General features: G+C 39.5%; 1 protein-coding gene across 1 annotated transcript in view; it reads right to left on the bottom strand.

Moving 5' to 3' along the window:
• PGM5 (phosphoglucomutase 5) overlaps positions 1–25,456 on the bottom strand; it is a 190,606-nt gene that overhangs the window by 132,460 nt on the left and 32,690 nt on the right. The window contains exons 5-6 of the mRNA XM_036991097.2: positions 24,020–24,210; positions 23,256–23,410 (exon numbers count right to left, since the gene is read on the bottom strand). Coding sequence (XP_036846992.1) covers positions 23,256–23,410; positions 24,020–24,210 — 346 coding nt within the window. The remainder of the gene's footprint in view (positions 1–23,255; positions 23,411–24,019; positions 24,211–25,456) is intronic.

Genomic DNA, 25,456 nt, shown 5'->3' with positions numbered 1-25,456 from the left:
CACAAGGGACTCCTTCCTGAAAGTTCACAGAGGTAGATTAAAAAGCATTCTAGCTTATTTGCCTCGTGAACTGGGGTGCCTGGGCTTGGATGGCAGAGAGAACCTGTGTAGTTCCAACAGTCCAATGCTAGAAATGCCTTTGGTCAAACTCAGCAAACAAAACATGGGATCCTGCAAGCAGGTTAGTATAAGAAGACTGTAAACCAGGGGTGTGATGGAGATAAGACCAAAGTGGGAGAAAAGGCCCTCGGTGGCCCCAAGAAAAATAGTTCTGGTTTTTGTTAAATTGAGCAAAAAGAAAAGATCAAAGGCAGAAGAATCCACTCCTGCTCTCCAGGGGTCTGAGCAAGGGTGTGAGCAACTGTGTCTCAAGTGAAGTGGAAGCCAGGCCCTGACAGGTACTGCAGGAGTTTTCCACAACTCAGAAAGTGAAATTAAAGTGACACAAGAAGCCAGCAGCAGGGGAGAGAGAGACACAGCCCCACTGAGGCAGAGCTAAGAGGCTTTTCTACCTTCTTCAAAGGTCTGGTGTTTGCCAACAAACTGAGGAAAATGTGGGCAGTAACACAGAAGAACATCTTTCATGACAGCCAGGAAAAGGAGTAATGGGCTGAAGTAATAAAAAGATTTTGAAGTCATTTATTGGACCAGAACTTAGTAGCATTTATATGCGTTCTAGACTCTTCTGCTTGATTAGATAGATCATGTACTCTTTTCCAGCATTAATTTCACTTCTTAATACAACTTTGTAGACAAAAATGCCTATCTTATATTTTGGATATTGCCATGAATGATGGAAATGAGAGGATGTACAACTCAATATTCCATGACAAGCAGTATAGTACAGAGAAGACAAGTAGTGACTCTATAGCATCTTACTATGACTATAATGGGGTGTGTGGTAAGGACTCGATAATGGGGGAAATCTAGTAACCACAATGTTGCTCATGTGATTGTATATTAATAATACCAAAAAAAAAAATATTCTATGACATGGACCATCCAAAGGACTTGACCAAAATTTTCCTCTAGTGGAGATAGCACACCAGCATTTCACTTTCCCCCCAGGGCCCAGGAGAGCAGACACCCTGGTTCTCTAACTTTCACTGCTTCTTCTCATGCTTCTTCCTTAATGCCTCCTGGGTTTGGCTGGGATCTAGGACTTAGTGAAGTTTCCTGTGGCCTCACTATATGTGCTTGTCAGCAGGATTACCCTGAAAGCTAAAAGCATAACTCACTGTCAAAAAAGGGACTTCCAAATACAGTTCTGTGACTATCTCTCCCCATTTTATTTTTGCCAAGGAAACCCTATTGCATGGGATCTTCTGCTAATTCTAGTTTAAAAGCTGTAACTACTTTATCAAGCTTTGCTGCAGTGTATAAAGGCAACCCACAGGCCTATATCCCACCAAGAGGGTGGTTGTCTTATCAGGATGGAGAACTTAGCAAGAGGATGGAGTACTCATGGGACCTGAGCTTGTCCAGTCTTCACACCTCCCACTGGTATTTGGTCCTGGCTTTCCAGCCAACCTGTCAAATCCATGAGGAAAGAATCTGTCAACATTCAGAGCTTAGATAAAAATTCCCTTTGTGGTAGATGTACACTTAGCTTTATCTTGTTCTGTCTTTAACAGAATTTCACAGCAGATTTCATAAAATAACAAAACTAACACATAATTCTAAAAGCTAGCAACACCCCCCTTTGAGATTTCCTGCTTAGAGGGGCCCCAGATAATGCCTTAGAGCTGGGCACATTTCTGAGTTATTCCATTGTAACTGTGTAAAATTTCTCTGTGTGCCTTAATTTCTTCACTACCTACTTTTCATAAGCCAAGCACAAATAATTGGAACTGCATATTTAGGGAAAACTGTTGGGGCTTTAAAATATATCAACACCACATGAGAAGTAAGAGAATAAATATACATGATGTCTTAGTTTGGGTTCCCCAGGAGCCCACTTGAATCCTGGCACAAGGATTCAAGCACAAAGAGTCGCCAGCCAGGTGAGGTGGGGAGTGGGGAGAGCACAGGCGGGGGGGCAGGAAGAACGATAAGGGAGGGGAGAATGTTAAGAGTGGTCAAGTTCTCAGGCCGGTTACCACAGTAGGGGAATGAAACCCAGCCCTGCATAGACCCTGGAGCCTGTGAAAACACATGCCTCAGGGTCCTGCCGAGGGGCACAGGGGCTGGAGTATTTAGACATCAGCTCTCGCCAGGCACTTCTGCAGCAATCCCAACTAAGCCATCCATAACTCATTACATGGACTCCCTTGTACTCAAAGCCCTTCACCTAATCTTTACTCACTTCTCTGACTATGATAATTTTTTGCATGTGTGGATGGCAGGAAGTCATTGTCTAACCAATAATCACAGGCAGATCACTTGTGGAAGGGACTTCACAGACCCTACATCTCCCCATAAACATGGACAATTTATTTCAGATCTGACAGCAATCCCACTCACTTCAAATTTAGAAAACATTCAATACACACCAGCCTACAACTGAATTGACCAGTGCTATGATCTGAATGTGTGTGTCCACCCCAATTTCACATGCTGAAATCTCAATGCCCAAGCTGATGTTTTTAGGAAGTAGGGCCTTTGGGGAGTGCTTAGGTTTTGAGGGTGGAGCCCTCATAAATGGGATTAGTGCCCTTATAAGAGAGACTCTAATAATCTCCCTTGCCCATCTACAACATGGGAATACAATGAGTATGCTATCTGGAAGAGAGCCCTCACCCAACAGTGCTGACACCCTGATCTTGGACTTCCAGCCTCCACAACTGTGAGAAATAAATTTCTGTTACATATAAGCTATCCGTTTTGTGGTATTATGGTATAGCAGCCAGAATAGACTTAGACAGCCAGTTATTTAAAAATTTTAGCAATAATACTGACTTCTTCTGTAACAGTTCCTAGGTCCCAAAAAACACAATTCTATTCTGAAAGAGGATGGGATTAATTCAGTTAAGTGTAGTTTAAAAAATGTTTCTATGTATTTATATATGTTCTATCTAAAATACTGTTTTAAGCCCAATAGAGATAGATTTGAAAAAAAGCACACTCTCAGCCTTAACAAATTTATAATCAAGAGTTGAGGCAGAAATGTACAAAAATACTATGAAACAAGGCATGTTAAAATTACTAAAATCATAGTGAACACTCTACACCATGAAGGATGACGAAATAAATCCCAGCTGGGTGAAAATGAAGTACATTTTCTGGAGAAATGAATCTGAGTTGTATGCAAACCAAGTTAGTTCCCATCCCTAATAGCAAACTCTCTGCCCATGGTCAAGGCCACAGCTTCAGCTCTCTATACTCCTGTGGCTCCAGGCATTCCTACAGGTTCCAGGCTGTGCTCTGAATTTCCCCAACTATAGTCAGGTGTCCCCAGTTCCAATTCTGAAACTCTTACCTGAATTACTTTGCAGGTCTTTGCATAGCTAGATATTCACCTGCCAGCCTTTGGCTTCAGGGTCTCCCTAAACACTGCCTTTCTGAACACTCACTGCAGTTCCTCTTCCTGAGGGCTGTTGGCACAAGCTACACTGCTCAGAGATCAGCAGTGTCTCTTGGTCTTCAGACTTTGATCTGGCCCATGTCTTCCATTTGTATGTGATAAGCAATAGTAGACAGTGCTAGGTCTTAAAAGACCATCAAATAGTGGCCAGGAAGCCAGGCAGACTTGCAGAGAATGTGCAAAGGTCCAGAAAAGAATTGCTGCCCATTGCATAAAGGATAAGGTCCCAGCCCATAATGCTGTGGCAATCGTTCATCCAGGCCCTTGGCTACTCTTATAGCATCATTCGTTTTATTTATATGTATCTCCATGAGTCCTGCATCAAATGCTCCAGAAGGTCATGCTTGTCAGTCTCCTCGTGTGCCTTAATAAGTCATGCTTAACACCTTCTTACTGATTTCTGTGCATTGCTTGGCATGTCCTTCCAATTCTCCCTCCTGTCCACCAGACAATTTTACAAACCTACTGTTCAGCCTTTAACACTCTCTCCAAATACATCCTCTTCTCTGAAGTCTTCTCTGCCCAGCATCCTCCAATCTTAAGCAAAGTTGATTCCTCATTTCTTTGTGTCACAAGTGTACCTTATACCCATTATTTTTGGAATTATTGTTTTACTCATCTGTACCTTCCCCTCGGTCTTAACATTCTTTAAGGTAGAGAATGTGTCTCATCATTTCCTATGGATCTTCCCTCTGTTCTGTGCACAGTATGTGACCCCAAATAATACAGACACCAGCCTGGCCAGGGCAGAGGATATTGGTAAAGAGAAAGAAAATGAGTTTGTCGACACAAGACAAGACCAATGTCTAGAATATGTGTGCATTCAAGTCATCAGGTAGGAAGCAGAGGAAAAGAGGAGAAAGCAATCAGTCGGAGATCTTGTCACTGTCTTTTATTTGGACCCATTGCCAGAGTTAACAAAGAAGCACTAGGAAGCTCCTGGATTTATCTCAACTGGTGGTCTGAGTGGACTCCAGTATCCCTTCCATGGCCTTTCCAGTATCTTTTGACTGACCAATCTACCCTGTACCAGAATGGATGTAAAAGGGTCTTCATTTTATCTGCTTATGACTGTGGTTCTTTGTTAAAAACATCAGCTCCTGTGTCATGTTATCAGTTGTTCATAATGCTCAGAACATTATGTGCACTAGAATTTTGTAAATGATTGTGGAGGTAACATAAGCTCAGTACTGTTAATCTACACTTCACATTTTATTAGCAGGGCAATAATTTTTAAGTAGTTAGTATCACAGATGTACTGATATAAGAAGACCGCTTTTAGTTCTTTGAATTCTCCAGGGGCAAATTTTAAGTGTCAGATACCAACTTTACTCTTTCAAACAATGAAAAATCAAGCAGTTTCCCCTGCAAACCAATTCCATAATGCTGTAGTAACAACATCTTTAATTAATTCTAGGTAGTGATCCTTCAGAAAGCTTAGAATGGATACTTTGCTCCAGAATATTTTCTCTTTTCTTGACCTGATTTATTACCGCTTATCACCCAGGTGGGGAAAGGAGGCAAATATATACCTTAAGGGGTGGATAACAATCTCTAAGGTTTTGTGACTGTATGTATGAGTTTGCGTGTTTATACACCTGTTCCCTGGATATTTTGATACCCTTGAGGAGAAACCTCTTCCACGGGCAATCATTCTTACTCATGAGAGAGGATGTGGCAGTAGGATTAAGGTTGAAAAGTGTTCATTCATAACTGAAACCCAGTATGAAAATGTGTCAAAAGAGAGAAAGCATAATTGAAAAGAGAAAGAAATGAAGAGTGAGCCAGACAGACTTGGAAGGGAAATGACTCCCTTTAAATAAAAAAATAGCTCCAGGATACTCTCTCAAATAATGCTGTTTGTTATGTTCATATTCTCACAAATGGGGCTGGCTACATTGTGCTGCCTGCTCAAACAGCTCCTACCTCAGGCCCAGCCCTGGCTTGAGAAATGAAAGCCACACAGTAACAACAGGTTTCCTATCATATCGATTGTGTTGATGTTGGAGCAGATTAAAGCAGATGTTTCCTGTCAAACTGTGGCTCTCTCCCCAAAGAACACATCAGCATCCTCAATCTCTTCAAGCCACTTACCAGACCAGGGGCCTCCAAGCAACTGGATTTCTCCTTAACCTCAGTGTTCCATTGTTAGGCCAGTTACCCCTAAATAACATGTTCTGAAATACTGTGTTCTTCTCATAAATGCAACATGGCACATAGTTTTATATAAGGAAAAAATTATTAGGAAAATGGCCCCTGGAAGGCAGTACAGCACAGAGAAGACCAGTATGATTCTATAGCATCTTACTACATTGATAAGACTGTGACTACAATATGGGGGATGAGGACTTGATAATATGGGTGAATGTTGAAACCACAATGTTGTTCATGTGGAACCTTCATAAGATTGTATATCAATGATACTTTGACTTTTTAAAAAATCTTACATTAATAAAACTTTAAACTATTAAAACAAAAAGAAAGAAATAAAAAGAAAATGAGAAAGGGAGCCAAGATGGCGGCGTGAGTAGAGCAGTGGAAATCTCCTCCCAAAAACACATAGAGCTATGAAAATACAACAAAGAAAAATCTTCCTAAAATAGAGACCACAGGACACAGGACAACATCCAGACCACATCCACACCTGCAAGAACCCAGCGCCTTGTGAAGGGGGTAAGATACAAGCCCCAGCCCAGCGGGACCCGAGCGCCCCTCCCCCCGGCTCCCGGCGGGTGGAGAGAAACCGGAGCGTTTTTTTTTTTTTTTTTTTTTGGCGAGCGCTTTTTGGAAGCCTTAGAGGGACGGGCCCCCGTTGCTGGGGAGGCAGGGTGGCGGGACCGGTGAGGAGGTGACTGGGAACGGCGCCGGAGGACAAAGAACACCCCGCGTTTCTCCCTGCGAGACCTGGGGGCGGGTGCCTGAGACCGGTGCCTGAGGACGGAGGAGGTCGCGCGTTTTTCCCCTTTTTTTTTTTTTTTCTCTTTTTGGCAAGCGCTTTTTGGAAGCCTTGAAGGGACGGGGACCCCAGTGCTAGGGAGGCACGGTGGCGGGACTGGTGAGCGGGTGGCTGGGACCGGCGCCTGAGGACAAAGAATATCCCCCGTTTTTCCCTGTGGGACTGGTGGGCGGGTGCCTGAGACCGGCACTTGAGGACAGAGGAAATCGCGCGTTTTTCCCCTTTTTTTTTTCTCTTTTCTGCGAGTGCTTTTTGGAAGCCTAAAAGGGACAGGGACCCCGGTGCTAGGGAGGCAGGGCGGCGGGACTGGTGAGCGGGTGCCTGGGACCGGCACCTGAGGACAAAGAATATCCCGCATTTTTCCCTGTGGGACCGGTGGGTGGGTGCCTGAGACCAGCACCTGAGGACGGAAGAAATCGCGCGTTTTTCCCCTTTTTTTTCTCTCTTTTTGCCGAGTGCTTTTTGGAAGCCTTGAAGGGACAGGGACCCCGGTGCTAGGGAGGCAGGGCGGCGGGACTGGTGAGCGGGTGCGTGGGACCAGTGCCTGAGGACAAAGAATATTGAGCGTTCCTTCCCTGCGGGACCGGTGGGTGGGTGCTTTTTGGAAGCCTTGAAAGGACAGGGACCCTGGTGCTAGGGAGACAGGGCAGCAGGACCAGTGAGCGGGTGCCTGGGACCGGCACCTGAGGACAAAGAAAAAAAAAAAAAAAAAATCGCTTGTTTTTTCCTTTTTTTTCCTTTTTTTTTTCTCTTTGTTTCTGTTCCCTCTCTCATTGTTGCTGCTGTTGTTTTGGTTTGGAGAGTGCTTTTTGGAAATCTTAAAGGGGCAGGACAGGTCACTTAGACCAGAAGCAGGGAATCTGGGGATCTCTGGGCACTCTAACCCCCTGGGCAGCAGGGAGCACAGAGGCCCCTTACGGAGATAAATAGTCTCCTGGCTGCTCCCCCTCCAACGGGGCTCCACCATTTTGGAGGAACAGCCCCAGCCAGGCCAAGCCCACAGCAACAGCGGAGATAAACCCCAAAGCAACTGGGCAGGAAGCAGAAGCCCTGTCTGCGCACAGCTGCCCAGCACAAGCCACTAGAGGTCGCTATTCTCCCAGGAAAAGGCTACAAACCAACAAGAAGGGAAGCTCTTCCAGCGGTCACTTGTACCAGCTCTGCAAACTATCTCTATCACCATGAAAAGGCAAAACTACAGGCAGACAAAGATCACAGAGACAACACCTGAGAAGGAGACAGACCTAACTAGTCTTCCTGAAAAAGAATTCAAAATAAAAATCATGAACATGCTGACAGAGATGCAGAAAAAAATGCAAGAGCAATGGGATGAGATGCAGAGAAAAATGCAAGAGCAGTGGGATGAAGTCCGGAAGGAGATCACAGATGTCAGGAAAGAGATCACAGAAGTGAAACAATCCCTGGAAGGATTTATAAGCAGAATGGATAAGATGCAAGAGGCCATTGAAGGAATAGAAGCCAGAGAACAGGAACGTACAGAAGCTGACATAGAGAGAGATAAAAGGATCTCCAGGAATGAAACAACACTAAGAGAAATATGTGACCAATACAAAAGGAAAAACATTCGTATTATAGGGATACCAGAAGAGGAAGAAAGAGGAAAAGGGATAGAAAGTGTCTTTGAAGAAATAATTGCTGAAAACTTCCCCAAACTGGGGGAGGAAATAATCGAACAGACCATGGAATTATACAGAACCCCCAACAGAAAGGATCCAAGGAGGACAACACCAAGACACATAATAATTAAAATGGCAAGGATCAAGGACAAGGAAAGAGTTTTAAAGGCAGCTAGAGAGAAAAAGGTCACCTATAAAGGAAAACCAATCAGGCTAACATCAGACTTCTCAACAGAAACCCTACAGGCCAGAAGAGAATGGCATGATATACTTAATGCAATGAAACAGAAGGGCCTTGAACCAAGGATACTGTATCCAGCACGACTATCATTTAAATATGATGGTGGGATCAAACAATTCCCAGACAAGCAAAAGCTGAGGGAATTTGCTTCCCACAAACCACCTCTACAGGGCATCCTACAGGGACTGCTCTAGATGGGAGCACCCCTAAAAAGAGCACAGAACAAAACACACAACATATGAAGAATGGAGGAGGAGGAATAAGAAGGGAGAGAAGAAAAGACTCTCCAGACAGTGTATATAACAGCTCAATAAGCGAGCTAAGTTAGGCAGTAAGATACTAAAGAAGCTAACCTTGAACCTTTGGTAACCACGAATCTAAAGCCTGCAATGGCAATAAGTACATATCTTTCAATAGTCACCCTAAATGTAAATGGACTTAATGCACCAATCAAAAGACATAGAGTAATAGAATGGATAAAAAAGCAAGACCCATCTATATGCTGCTTACAAGAAACTCACCTTAAACCCAAAGATAAGCATAGACTAAAAGTCAAGGGATGGAAAAACATATTTCAGGCAAACAACAGTGAGAAGAAAGCAGGGGTTGCAGTACTAATATCAGACAAAATAGACTTCAAAACAAAGAAAGTAACAAGAGATAAAGAAGGCCACTACATAATGATAAAGGGCTTAGTCCAACAAGAGGATATAACCATTCTAAATATATATGCACCCAATACAGGAGCACCAGCATACGTGAAGCAAATACTAACAGAACTAAAGAGGGAAATAGACTGCAATGCATTCATTGTAGGAGACTTCAACACACCACTCACCCCAAAGGATAGATCCACCGGGCAGAAAATAAGTAAAGACACACAGGCACTGAACAACACACTAGAACAGATGGACCTAATAGACATCTATAGAACTTTACATCCAAAAGCAACAGGATATACATTCTTCTCAAGTGCACATGGAACATTCTCCAGAATAGACCACATACTAGCTCACAAAAAGAGCCTCAGTAAATTCCACAATATTGAAATTCTACCAACCAATTTTTCAGACCACAAAGGTATGAAAGTAGAAATAAATTCTACAAAGAAAACAAAAAGGCTCACAAACACATGGAGGCTTAACAACATGCTACTAAATAATCAATGGATCAATGAACAAATCAAAATAGAGATCAAGGAATATATAGAAACAAATGACAACAACAACACTAAGCCCCAACTTCTGTGGGATGCAGCGAAAGCAGTCTTAAGAGGCAAGTATATAGCAATCCAGGCACACTTGAAGAAGGAAGAACAATCCCAAATGAATAGTCTAACATCACAATTATTAAAACTGGAAAAAGAAGAACAAATGAGGCCTAAAGTCAGCAGAAGGAGGGACATAATAAAGATCAGAGAAGAAATAAACAAAATTGAGAAGAATAAAACAATAGCAAAAATCAACGAAACCAAGAGCTGGTTCTTTGAGAAAATAAACAAAATAGATAAGCCTCTAGCCCAACTTATTAAGAGAAAAAGAGAGTCAACACAAATCAACATAATCAGAAATGAGAATGGAAAAATCACGACAGACTCCACAGAAATACAAAGAATTATTAAAGACTACTATGAAAACCTATATGCCAACAAGCTGGAAAACCTAGAAGAAATGGACAACTCCCTAGAAAAATACAACCTCCCAAGACTGACCAAGGAAGAAACACAAAAGTTAAACAAACCAATTACAAGCAAAGAAATTGAAACAGTAATCAAAAAACTACCCAAGAACAAAACCCCGGGGCTGGACGGATTTACCTCGGAATTTTATCAGACACACAGAGAAGACATAATACCCATTCTCCTTAAAGTGTTCCACAAAATAGAAGAAGAGGGAATACTCCCAAACTCATTCTATGAAGCCAACATCACCCTAATACCAAAACCAGGAAAAGACCCCACCAAAAAAGAAAATTACAGACCAATATCCCTGATGAATGTAGATGCAAAAATACTCAATAAAATATTAGCAAACAGAATTCAACAGTATATCAAAAGGATCATACACCATGACCAAGTGGGGTTCATCCCAGGGATGCAAGGATGGTACAACATTCGAAAATCCATCAACATCATCCACCACATCAACAAAAAGAAAGACAAAAACCACATGATCATCTCCATAGATGCTGAAAAAGCATTTGACAAAATTCAACATCCATTCATGATAAAAACTCTCAGCAAAATGGGAATAGAGGGCAAGTACCTCAACATAATAAAGGCCATATATGATAAACCCACAGCCAGCATTATACTGAACAGCGAGAAGCTGAAAGCATTTCCACTGAGATCGGGAACCAGACAGGGATGCCCACTCTCCCCACTGTTATTTAACATAGTACTGGAGGTCCTAGCCACGGCAATCAGACAAAACAAAGAAATACAAGGAATCCAGATTGGTAAAGAAGAAGTTAAACTGTCACTATTTGCAGATGATATGATACTGTACATAAAAAACCCTAAAGACTCCACTCCAAAACTACTAGAACTGATATCGGAATACAGCAAAGTTGCAGGATACAAAATTAACACACAGAAATCTGTAGCTTTCCTATACACTAACAACGAATCAATAGAAAGAGAAATCAGGAAAACAATTCCATTCACCATTGCATCAAAAAGAATAAAATACCTAGGAATAAACCTAATCAAAGAAGTGAAAGACTTATACTCTGAAAACTACAAGTCACTCTTAAGAGAAATTAAAGGGGACACTAATAAATGGAAACTCATCCCATGCTCATGGCTAGGAAGAATTAATATCGTCAAAATGGCCATCCTGCCCAAAGCAATATACAGATTCGATGCAATCCCTCTCAAATTACCAGCAACATTCTTCAATGAATTGGAACAAATAATTCAAAAATTCATATGGAAACACCAAAGACCCCGAATAGCCAAAGCAATCCTGAAAAAGAAGAATAAAGTAGGGGGGATCTCACTCCCCAACTTCAAGCTCTACTACAAAGCCATAGTAATCAAGACAATTTGGTACTGGCACAAGAACAGAGCCACAGACCAGTGGAACAGATTAGAGACCCCAGAAATTAACCCAAACATATATGGTCAATTAATATTTGATAAAGGAGCCATGGACATACAATGGCAAAATGACAGTCTCTTCAACAGATGGTGCTGGCAAAACTGGACAGCTACATGTAGGAGAATGAAACTGGACCATTGTCTAACCCCATATACAAAGGTAAACTCAAAATGGATCAAAGACCTGAATGTAAGTCATGAAACCATTAAACTCTTGGAAAAAAACATAGGCAAAAACCTCTTAGACATAAACATGAGTGATCTCTTCTTGAACATATCTCCCCGGGCAAGGAAAACAACAGCAAAAATGAGCAAGTGGGACTACATTAAGCTGAAAAGCTTCTGTACAGCGAAAGACACCATCAATAGAACAAAAAGGAACCCTACAGTATGGGAGAATATATTTGAAAATGACAGATCCGATAAAGGCTTGACGTCCAGAATATATAAAGAGCTCACACGCCTCAACAAACAAAAAACAAATAACCCAATTAAAAAATGGGCAGAGGAACTGAACAGACAGTTCTCCAAAAAAGAAATACAGATGGCCAAGAGACACATGAAAAGATGCTCCACATCGCTAATTATCAGAGAAATGCAAATTAAAACTACAATGAGGTATCACCTCACACCAGTAAGGATAGCTGCCATCCAAAAGACAAACAACAACAAATGTTGGCGAGGCTGTGGAGAAAGGGGAACCCTCCTACACTGCTGGTGGGAATGTAAATTAGTTCAACCATTGTGGAAAGCAGTATGGAGGTGCATCAAAATGCTCAAAACAGACCTACCATTTGACCCAGGAATTCCACTCCTAGGAATTTACCCTAAGAACGCAGCAATCAAGTTTGAGAAAGACAGATGCACTCCTATGTTTATCGCAGCACTATTTACAATAGCCAAGAATTGGAAGCAACCTAAATGTCCATCGGTAGATGAATGGATAAAGAAGATGTGGTACATATACACAATGGAATACTACTCAGCCATAAGAAGTGGAAAAATCCAACCATTTGCAGCAACATGGATGGAGCTGGAGAGTATTATGCTCAGTGAAATAAGCCAAGCGGAGAAAGAGAAATACCAAATGATGTCACTCATCTGAGGAGTATAGGAACAAAGGAAAAACTGAAGGAACAAAACAGCAGTGGAATTACAGAACCCAAAAATGGACTAACAGGTACCAAAGGGAAAGGAACTGGGAGGATGGGTGGGCAGGGAGGGATAAGGGGGGGGAAGAAGAAGGGAGGTATTAAGATTAGCATGCATGGGGGGGAGGGACCAAGGGGAGGGTGGGCTGCACAGCACAGAGAGGACAAGTAGTGACTCTACCACATTTTGCTAAGCTGATGGACAGTAACCGTAATGTGGTTGTTAGGGGGGACCTGATATAGGGGAGAGCATAGTTAACATAGTATTCTTCATGTAAGTGTAGATTAAAAATTTAAAAAAAAAAAAAAAGAAAGAAAGAAAGAAAGAAAGAAAAGGGGGATTACTCCTTAACAGGATAAAACTATTGGTAAATCAAAGATCAACGCATGCTTTAAATATCCTTAATGTTGATCACTTAAAGGGTGTCAGATGATCAGCTATGGAGGTACTCTTTTCTGATAATATTCCTTTCTCTTAATTTAAAAAAAAAAAAAAAAAAAGCAGTTACTGTGTGCTGACCTCCAATGAGTTCTGCACAGTGGTATAGAGGGCATGTCAAAGTGTGGGCAAAGGGTCTCTTTGTTTCTATGCAGAAGATCAAGGCCTAGCTTGGATACCCAGAAAATGAACTAAGATACGATATGAGGAGGAGCTTCCGGCATCAGCACTCTCTGGAGGACTTGTGCCAGGGGATGATCATCAAAAAGCCTCCACAGGGATCCGGACGATGCTGCGGTTGTGGCTGCATCCAGCCCACCGTCTCCTGGACTTGCCATAAGAATGAGGAGGGAGATGTCTAGGCTGGCATGTGCATACAGTGAGACAACGAATTTGACCGGATCTGTACTGTTGGAACTCAACCAGGAGTTGGGAGGGGTGCAAGTTGTAGCACCCCAAAATCTCATGACTATAGACTATCTATGGTTAAAAGAACATATGGGATGTGAACAGATCCCAGAAATGGGCTGCTTTAATTTGTCTGATGGTTCAAGTACAGTTGGACAATATCCATCATATCATAGATAAATTTTCACAAATGCCTAGGGTGCCTAACTGGTTTTCATGGCTTCACTGGAGATGGATGGTAATTATAGATTTGCTTTGTTTATGTCACCGTATTCCTATTATGTTAATATGTGTGTGCAAATTAGTTAGTAGTTTAAAACCTATACATACTTAAGGTACTATACAAGAAGATATGTCAAAGAAATAATCAATCCTCCCAAGTTTCCTTCATAGGCTACATCTATAGCTTTTCTTCTTCCTTCCTAATTACAACCCTTAAATAGAATTCGTGCCTCAGATCGAATTTACCGAGTATCATAATTCCTCCAGGTGGTAAAGATACCTCGAGACAAATGCTGGGCATAGAAGCCACAGGGCATAAATCTGCAAAGAAGTAAAAAGCTAACCTTTGCAAACAATATGGCTTCTCTCTCACTTACCAACTTTACATTTCCCTGTATGGCCCCGGAAGATGACTGGTTAGCCAGAGACGGGTAAGATTCCTCAAGGGAGGAACAACCTAAGACAGGCACAGTCGCAGGGGGGCCATCAGGTGAGAATTTGGGGATCAACAGAGGTGAGGCTCAGAACCTCACCCCCCCTGCTTTGAGAGAAATCTTCTGCATCCGTGGATGTCTTGCTGCCCTTGTCTAGCCTGGATTAATACTTAGTCCATAGGCACACACCTGATCATCTGATCATCTACATTTGCCTTCTTACAGCACTAAACTATGTTTTCTACCTTTATCTTGCATCTACCTACCACTTCAGCATTTTATTAAAAATAAAAATAATAATAATAATAGGAGAAATGTGGGATCAACATATAAATCAAGTACAAAAATCAAACGAATATTCATATTTGACCTGATTGTTTATAGGTCATATTGCATGATCAAAACCGAAAGTTTCTGTGATGACTGCCCTTGTACTGTTCACCATGTAAGAATTTATTCACTATGTAAGAATTCGTTCACCATGTAAGAACTTGTTCGTTATGCTTCAGAAGATTGGAGACTGACCAGAATTAGGCTTGAGATGGATTAATGATTGTACATTGAGCGTTGACCCCCCTATACTGAATTTTATTGTTGTTAACAACCATTTGATCAATAAATATGAGAGATGCCCTCTCAAAAAAAAAAAATAAAAAATAAAATAAAAAAAAATAAAAAAAAAAAATGGGCTGAGGACCTGAACAGATATCTCTCCAAAGAAGTACAAATGGCCAAGAGGCACATGAAAAGATTCTCCACATCACTAATAATCAAGTAATGCAAATCAGAACCACAATGGGATATCAGCTCACACCAGTTAGGATGGCCACTAACCAAAAGACAAGAAATAACAAGTGCTGGTGAGGATGTGGAGAAATGGGAACCCTCCTACACTATTAGTGGGAATGTAAACTGGTGCATTCACTGTGGAAAGCAGTATGAAGTTTTCTCAAAAAACTAAAAATAGAACTACCATTCAATCCAGTAACTCCATTTCTAGAAATTTATCCAAAGAAAACAAAATCCCTGATTCAAAAAGATATATGTACCCCTATATTTATCACCACATTCTTCACAATAGCCAAGATATGGAAGCATCCTAAATGTCCACCAATAGATGAATAGATAAAGAAGATATGGTACATAAATACAATGGAATATTACTCCACCATAAAAATAAAATAAATCCTGCATACTTTAATTTTAAAAACCCAGATATCATTACTAAAAATCTGACTCACTACAAACTTATGCAAAGGTAAATAAAAACCATACATACATAAATCAAGCACATTTTTATTATTCCCAAATAAGATTGTGTAATTGTACATCATCTGTTTTCTTCTTATCATTCAGGGATACTCTCTATATGTCAACCAGGCAACAGCATTGACAAATTTACTTTGTATAGAAGTGAAAACAAGTATGTTCGTAGTTCATAGACATCAACTTACAGATCTATGGTACTTACAGAGCTGTGGTATCTAGTTATTTTTTGTCCCAAATAAAAAGTATTCAAAAAAGGAAGAAACTTCATTCATTCATTAATAGGTGTTTACTGAGAACCTATTCTGTGCCAGGCACTGGGTAAACCCTTTGCCTTCAGGGAGTTCACAGGATATTAGGAAACAGGTAAGTACATGTTTGTAGTACCTGCAACAGCTGTGAGAAAGTGGTCTATGAAGAGAAAGTTCTATACTACTTCTATGGGGTGAAGAGAAAACAATACCAAAGGAGGACTTACTAACAAGGGAATGCTTGACTCGAGCCTTGAAAGATAAGGAAGAACAACCTGGGATGGGGTGGGGCACAGAGGACACATTTCAAGGAAAGAGAGCAGCATGTGCAAAGGCACAGCGTGTGGAAGCCACCAACTTTGGGGAACTGTCAGCAGTACAACACATCTAGGGGTCAGGGTAAATAAAGATGTAGGCAGGAGTGAGATGTTCATAATCAGGAGATTATGCATGTTTTAGAATCCAGAGACAGGATCTCATTCTGCGAGCATTTGAGGCTACCAACAGATCTGAAGCAAGGAAAGGAGATGTGTGGCTTTCTGCTTTTGAACAATTACCCTTGGGGTAGAAAACATGGAATGAAGAAGTCTGGGGGCAAGGAAACCAGTTTGCTAACTGCTGCAATAGTTGAAGCAAAAATTTATGAGAACCTAACTAGATAAAAGTAGAGATGGAGGAGAATGACTCAGGAAACATTTAAGCAGGTTTTCTAACAGGACCCAGTGACTCATGATACATTGAGAATGAAGGAGGAGTAGAAGTCTGGGATTACTCCAAGGTGTGTGATTTGGGTGATAGATGATTTACCCAGATAGATAAACATAAAAAAGAAGAGCAATTTTTAGAGAAAGTCAGTTGCTACTTACACATATTAAATTTGAGTTGCCTATAACAGAGCAATAAATTGTCTATTAACAGTAATTTGAACAGAGAACTCCAGATTAAAATTTTGTCTGAAGAAAAAAAAATGAAAATTAGAAGTGCCTAAAATTGACAAGGGTCTAATATCTAAAATACATAATGAAGTCCTATAAATCCATAAAAAAGAAGAACTCTAAATATAAAAATTAGCAAGGACAAGAAAGGTAATCAATAAAGAGGAAATCCTAAAATCTCTTAAGTATTTGAAGAGATGCTCAAATTCATAAGCAATATGAAAAATGAAAAGTTATAAGAACAATGGAAAATTGGACTCAAGGATGGAAGGGGGCAAACAAAGTATAACTGGCATAACCTGCACACTGGCCAGTCTCCCGGCAATCCCTACTTGCTTATCTCCCAGTCTCATCCTCTCCCATCTTTTCTGGACCTCAAGCTTAAAGAATTGAGTTAATCAGATTCATTAATGAACAATTTTTTCATAATGTGTCCAATGAAAGACCCATTTCCTTCCATGCCCATCCCTGCCCTGCTCTGCCTAAGAGGCTGAACTCTGCAGACTGCACGCTGGCTTCCAGATGGATTTGGTCAATAGGAGACATCAGCAGGAAATGGAAGGTGGCGAAAGAGAGAAGCTAGGGTATTGGTACCTCCCTGACATGCTCAGTTCCTGTCTGACTGCCTGCCTTTCACAACTCCAGACTTCACCAGGCTCTGGTTACCCCCAGTCCCTACCCTTGACCCCTGTTAATTCCAGGTGAATTAACAGCTTTCTGCTATTGTGGGTTCCAGAATGCCTCTCTCTCCATCTCTTCTTGATTTTTTTGGTTTTCTTAACTTTACCCATACTTCTGTAGACAAGGTTATTAACTTGCTATTATTAAATTCTCTTCAGTAAGCCCCTTTTAAAGATGCCATCTCTTTTTCATCTTGACCCTTACTAAATGAGTTATAGAGTTTCAGGGTAATAATACCTATAAGGTTTTTTTCTTTATTTTAATACAAGACACACTTGAACATATGTACCAGCTAAGGCAAAATAATTCCCATTATTCTGTAGAAGAAGCAATGGATGGAAGATTTAATAATTAGATATTAGCTCACAACACTTTCTCCTATTACCATGGTCTATCATGACCTATCTTGGACACAAAATAGCACTGATCTAAAGGACACAGTAAGGACCAAGGTCATCATAGATCAGTAGGTACTTGCATACTTGTAGGACTAAAACTGTCTGGATCCTAACAGCCAGCTGAATATAATCAAGATAAAAGCTAGAGTACATATTGCAGATTGGAGAATGACAATAAATAGCTGTAGACTACATTCTGAAAAATAAGTATTTTCACATACATCATGAGCCATTTCTAAGATCAACATCATAGCAAGATCCAGCTGCATGTTTCTAATTTTTGGTTCTACTCACAACCTCCTCAGAGACTTTTCCCTGGCTACCCTATCTCAGCAGCATCCTCCATACCCACCAATTACTATTGTACCAAGTTCATTTCCCCTGAGTATGTGTTACAATTTGTACTTGTATATTTTTTTACTTGGTTGTTACTGTTTGCCTTTCCCATTAGACTAAAAGTTCTACCAGGGCAAGGAACTATATCTAAGACACACAGAAGGCCCATCATTAATAAATCTTGAGTAAATAAATGGTGAACAATAGGGTGGCCAAAGAGCAAATAGAGAGTAAAAGAACATTAATTCCCTTCACCACCCCGGTGGTGGACCTTAAACGGCCTCGCTTGCAGTCAAAACATGCCTTGCAGATCTGGTTCCCCTGCAGTGTACTCAAGGATGTTAGCCTTGTTTGAAGCTGTAAATATCTCTAATGAGGAGGTTTCCAGTCTGTGTATGCTTGCCTTGTTTGTACCACCACAGCAATATTATTGAAGGATGATGACATACAGGATTATTTAATATTTCCACATGGGGTAGAGACAACCCTCGGGCCACAGATATATTTTGATTGTGCTTTACTTCTCAAATCATTTGAACCAAAATGATTTCAGCAACCACAAATCAGATACATTCAGAATGACAAAGCCCCAAAAGAATGCCATTTTCAAGGCTGAAACTGTATATTTCAGAGTAAATGGAATCCTTGTTTAGTGACATTGTAAGAGTAGAAATTAAAGACACAAAAAGTCTTCCCTCAGGGAACAATAATTGTCTGTGAACAATGAAAGTCTGTTTGAATAATTCATCAGTTTCAAGGGTGTCGGTCCTCCTTATTCTGGAATTCCAAGAGTTTAGGCAAGTGCACCATTTAATGTGTCTCAACTACTCCCTTGTCATTCTTCGAGGTCCTGGTATTCATAGGCACATTCCTATGATTTCATTAATTTAAAAAAATAACATATATGGAAAACTAATGTTAAGATAAAAATTCTGATGCTGCATTTATTTTGCCTGAGAAGAAAGAAGCTTATAAAGTGTCCATCATAAGAATCCACCTGGGAGCTACACAATAGATCAAATACCCAAAACAAATTACCACGTCAGAGCCCCACAGAATTCTGAATCCCAACCAGCAAGCATGAATAATCCTTTTTAATGGTCACTTACATATCAGAACAGGTCCTTTGTGGAATTTCTAAGCAAGGCTTCTGGTGCCTGCCTGAAACTGAGATTTACTGAGAAGGAGGGATAAAGTGAAATCAAGAACTACTGGGAAATTTTCACAAGAAAAGAGGACAAATAGTTTTTGTTGTCAGAATGAAACCAGCCTCTCTTGGCAGGGAGAAAGTTGTCGCTGGCTATCCCACACAAGATTTGGGCAGTATTCTCAACTAGTTTCGCAAGGACCATACTCGTGAAGTTGTAGTTATTGGGCAGATGCAATAGTAAATTAAATCGTAAGACCTAGTTTCAAATCCTGGGTCACTTTCTTATTAGCTGTGTAAATTCGTGCAAGTCACTTAACCTCTCTGATAATTGGGTTCACCATGTTTAATATGGTGAGAGTAATATCTACCCAGTTATCAACTAAATTATTGCAAAGACTGGAAGAGATCAAATTTTCTAAAGTTCTTTCTCAACTATAAGATTCTGCATAAGTGAAAGTATTATTAAACACACTAACATAATATGAAATAAATCATTCAGAATCCTATATTACTGAGTTCTCAGTTTCTAGAGATGGCCCCATTTTTGCCTTGTTCTCTACAATTTTACTGAATCTTTTTTCTTTTTAAAGGAAGGATATAAGCAAAGGTACATGGAAAAACCATGGCATCAAACACCCTACTCTTTGGTGCTGCTGGGCACTGAAGCAGGTCCACCACCCTGGGCTTGATATCATCACCTGAGGGGGGGAAGGGGTCAAGGGAGGGGCATCCAAAGGGCATGCGATTCTTCTCTCCTCTAGGGGAAGAATGCAAGGTCAATTTACAAAAACTAGTGATATTTCTAATTACTAACAATGAACAATTGGAAAATTAAACTTATAAAATCATTCCATTTATAGTAGCACCAAAATATCTAAAATATTCAGGAATAAATTTAACAAAAGTTGTGTGAGACCTCTCACTTAACAATAAAACATACATTAAGAGAAATTAAACTACAAAGTACATAAGAAGAACTAAATACAAATGAGTAAATTGAGAGATATACCACATTCATGGACTAAAAAAATCTCAATATTATTAAAATGCAATTCTTCCCAAATTATTCTATGGATTCAATGAAATCCTAATCAAAACTCCAACAGGTGTTGGTAGAAATTGATAAGTTGATTCTAAAATGTATATAGAAATGCAAAGGACCCAGGACATATAACTTTTTTTTCACAAAGAAGAAAAAAATAGTTGGGAGATTCACTGGATTTCTATACTTACTTTAAAACCTCAATAATCAAGACAATGTCACATTGGCATGAGGATAGACAAACAGATCAGTGGGCAAAATAGAGGTCCCTAAAATAGACCCAAACAGGTATAATCAACTGATTTTTAAAAACAGCACTAAGGGGAAAGGGAATTCTTTTCAATAAATAGGATTCGAACAACTGGATATAGGAAAAAAAGTGAAACTTAATCTCTGTCTTTCCCTACACACAAAAATTAATTCAAAGTCATCATAGACCTAAATGTAAAAATTAAAACTACAACAATTCTAGAAGCAAACAGGAAAAACATCTTTCTGATCTTCAGGGGTAAACGGAGATATCTTTTAGAGGACAAAAAGTGTATACTAACCATACAAGAAAAAAAGAATAAAGTAAACATCAAAATTTAACACTTCTGCTCATCAAGAGACACCATTAAGAATATGAAAAAGCAAGCAATAGCAGGGAGAAAATACCTGCAATACATACATCTGAAAAAAGACTTATTATCCAGAATATATAAAGAACTTGTATAAACCAAAAAACAAAAAGACCACCCAATACATTTTGAGTAGATACACAACAAAAGTTACACAATGAAAGATAAGCATATGAAAATGAGCTCAACATCACTACTTACTAGGATAATGCAAATCTAAACCAAAAGGAAATAATATTTTATACAGTGTAGAATAGCAAAATAAAAAAGACTGATGATACCAAATATTGATGAGGATATGAAGCAACTAGGACTCACATACACTGACAATAAGAATATAAAATAGAAAGTAATCTGGCAGTTTCTGGTAAAATTAAGCAGATGTCTGCCCTGCAACCAGTATTCTAGTCCTAGATATTACCCAGGAAAAATGAAGATGTGTCCACAAAAAGACTTGTATAAGAATGCCCATAGCAGCATAATTCATAATAGCTTATAATTGGAAACAATCCAAATGTACATCAACAGACTAGGAAAATAAATTATAATTTATTTATACACTGGTAAACCTCACAGCAATAAAAGGGAATGAATACTGACAAATGTAATAGATGAATCAAAAAATATGTGTTAAATGAAAAGAAACAATAACAAATGAGTAGATGGTATATGATTCTATTTATGTGAAGTTTAAGAATAGGCAAAACTTATATGTGGCAATAGAAATTGTTACAATAGTTACCTACAGGGGATTGAAAGGAAATATAGGGGAATTTCAGGGGGAGATGAGAATGTTCTATATCTTATTCTGGGTGCTGGTTACACAGATGTGTACGTTTTTCAAAACTCACTGAATTGTACCCTTAAATTATAATTTCACTACGTATAAATTTTACCTCATGATAACTGAATGAACGACTAACACCATGAGGAAACAACCAAACAAATCCAGAAGGTAGGATTCTGCAGGAAAATTGGTCAGGTCTCTTTGAAAATCATTGTTATTAAGTAAAAGAGAAAAGGATTGTGCTAGATTATGAAAGACTTAAGGGACATAAAAGCCAGATGTAACATATGGTCTTGGATGGGATGCTGCTTTGGGCAAACCATCCATAAAAGTTATTTTGGGGAAATTTAAAATATAAATCTTGGTTTTAGATGACATAAGAATGTATTAATATAAAGTCAGAAATGTTGATGGAAAAGAAAAATGAAGTTACTTTTTTTGGTATTTCAAAAAGGGAAATGTATTATATGTTACATATGTAGTATATATTATCTATATTATATGTTACTTATAATTATATGTGTACAGAAAGAGATCCAATAGGGAATATACATTTATTTATTAACACAGGTAACTCAGAGAGAGGGACATGATGTTTACATTTTCTTATTTGTGTTTGCTAACTTTCCACCTGCACAAATACTGTTTCCATAATAATATATGTTGCTTGAAAATATTAGACTATGTATAAAAACAAAGCAAAACTGAAGGAACAAAATATCAGCAGACTCATAGACTCCAAGAAGGTACTAGTGGTTACCAAAGGGGAGGGGTTGGGGAGGGTGGATATGGAGGAAGAAGGGGATTAAGGGGCACTATAATTTGCCATCACAATATAGGCAGGTCACAGGGAAGGCAGTACAGCAGGGAGAAGACAAGTAATGACTCTATAGCATCTTACTATGCTGATAGACAGTGACTGCAATGGGTGGGGGGAGGTTGAGGACTTGATAAAGTGGGTGAATGTTGAAACCACCACAGTGATGTTCATGTGAAACCTTCATAAGATTGTGTATCAATGATACTTTAATTTAAAAAATTATTAGACCCTGAAATTCACTGTTTTATAAAACAAGGTAAAAGATAGTAGGGATATGTAGGGCAAAAAGAAAGAAACCTAACACTTGTTTGATCTACTACTAAAGGAATCTCCTATTGAGCACTTCCCACATGTATCTCATTTCATTCTTACAACAAACCTATAATAGTATCATCCCTATTTTTACAGAGTTAATAAGGTATAAGCTAGCATTTTAACATAATATTACCTAACCTTAAGATACATGTTTTTTCTACCTCACTTAAGTATTTAGTAAGTTTTATTACTTAACTTTATGAAGGTACTAAGATAAATGTTTAATGTAAATTACCTCATTCATACCTCCTAACAATCCATGTAAGGATGATACTATTATTATCCTCATTTTAAAGATAAGAAAACTGAGGCACAGAAACATATATGTCTCTCAAGTTCCCATTAAGAAGTGGCAGATTCAAGAATCAGTTTAGGCTATCTGATTCTTCATGGGCCCACCCAGTTCACTGTACATGTCTCTACACTCCCATGCTTCCAACAAGTTCCTGTCGGGGTAGTGGAGAATGACTGACAGCTGCTGACAAGAGGACGCTGACAGCAGAGGCCAACAAATAAGTTTTTCACGGCGGCACCCTTTCTTACCTGTCCAGGGCCGTGCTGGTGGGCATACTCCTCCCAAACCCTCGGACTCCCATCTGATGGAAATATGGAATGCAAGAGAGGTTGGCAGCAATGATGGCCAGGGAATCAGAAGGACTCACAAAGAAGCCATTTTGGCCTAAGATCATATAACGGTCCTATGGGAAGGAATGTATGAAAATGATCAGAGCAGAAACTTTGCTGGTAGCAGCCCATCCCCATAATCATCACAAGCCACTCTACTGTCATCCTATATTTAAACAACCTAAAACAACTTAAATGAGTCCAAAGAAGGCATGGGAAACCTTCTTATAAATTTCTGAATATTGTAGGGCCCAGGATGTTGACACAACTAGGAATGTGTGCCACCTGTTGAAATGTGCATGATTACCTCACACTTCAGTAGCCTCCATATACTTAATTCACTTTTCCCCAAAAATAATGGAAAATGGGTTGCTGTTGAGACAGTTGGTTCCTTAAAATAGCACTTTCAACCAAATCAGCCATAAATAAAGATTTATTGCATGTGTATTTTTTTAAAAAAAAGAAACAACCTCTTCATAACATAATACTAATCTGGAACTCAGAAAAGCAATAGCTATTTAACTGTGACAAGAGCCACTAAACAGAAGAGCAGATGCAGAGTTAGTTAGGGTTCATATGCCCCATACATGTCAGCCCCAGATGTGTTCATTAATTCTCTGGTTTCCAATGCTTGCCTCATTATATGGTAACAGGGGCAGCATGTAGAACACTGTCCTACTTACCCCATCAGCATCAAATGCAGCTCCAAATCCATATTCCCCTCCTTTCATAGCTTCCAGAAGGGTTGTTGCATATGTCAGGTTTGGGTCAGGATGCTGTCCTCCAAAATCTTCCAGGGGAACACAGTTTACTGCAGAATTGGCTGGAGCCCCCAGCTCATCACACAGGACTTTTCTCACATATGGTCCCATAACTAAAAAAAGATACACAGCAATATGTATTTTTGCAGAACCTCTCAGGGGTATTTTGTTCTGGTTAGAACAAGAGAGGCCATTTAATACTAAAGGAAAAAAAGATAAATTCTACAAGTTTAGTTCAAGACACAACACAGAATAATATTATTTCAACTACTATTCATTGACTATCTATTATGTGCTACTTACTATGTTCAGCATATACAAGATGTAGTCAATAATCCAGTTAGATGGAATTTTTCTCTAAAACTTTTCTAAAATGTTGCCAGAAAGAAATCAACTACTTAATAACGGTTCATTGTCTATTGCTTTTTATACATTAAAAGCTTTAAGTATATGCAAAAGTACTAAGAGGTTCTAGCATTGTTTCTTGTCTCTGCAATCATTTTAACTCTGCCAAACATATAATTAGACACTGTAAACCACTGAAGCATATAAAACTAAGTACATTTTACAAAACAAATGCTAAGGAACAGTGTTCTCCAATTCAACACACATTTATGGAGTGCCTAACATGCAACTCTCATACTAAGAATAGAGAGCATCATACTCACAGGTTGCAAAGCATGCAATTCGTACATTACTGGGCTCTTAATCTAGTAGTGAAATAAGTAAATCTACAGGTAATCAACTGCAATGGTATGATTATTCCATTGGTATGTCAATGGTATGTCATACATGCTATTCAATGTGTATTCATGAAATAATGAGATCCAATGGCTTAAGAGAATTAATGACCACAGGTAGAAAGTCAGCCTTTCTTGGGGGACTTAAAGGAACAATATAAATCTGTCAGGGGTAGGGAGTAAGGATGCCAACCAAATGGAAAGAACATCACGAGCAAGGGAAGGGAGCAAACATACAGCACATTTGGGGACCAGCATGTAATCCTGTTGGCTGAAATACATGTAATGTATCACTTTCCATTAATATAACACAAGCCTCAAAGAGTAAACATCTTTTGATTTTGCCTGCCCAGCACCCATTTCTTCCTCCTCTAGTAGCATTTTGGGCTTCCTTTGAAGAACCAATCTTTCCCCATTTCAGTTGATGTGAGCTGGTTTTGGCTAAATCCTACTTCCCAAAGGCTGGGTAGGTGACTCAGGCCTGCCCCATTAGTGCCCTCCATCTCTCAGCCAGAGCAATTGATTCAGAGGTGGACATGGAGTACAAGCTAGACAATGAGGCTCAAATCCAGATATACGGCTCAACCTATTTGGAAAGAGAAGCTGTCTTCCCTCTAAG

Source organism: Manis javanica, chromosome 2 (assembly GCF_040802235.1).
Source record: "Manis javanica isolate MJ-LG chromosome 2, MJ_LKY, whole genome shotgun sequence".
Lineage (NCBI taxonomy): Eukaryota > Metazoa > Chordata > Mammalia > Pholidota > Manidae > Manis > Manis javanica.
This window is presented reverse-complemented; position numbering and strand designations above follow the sequence as displayed.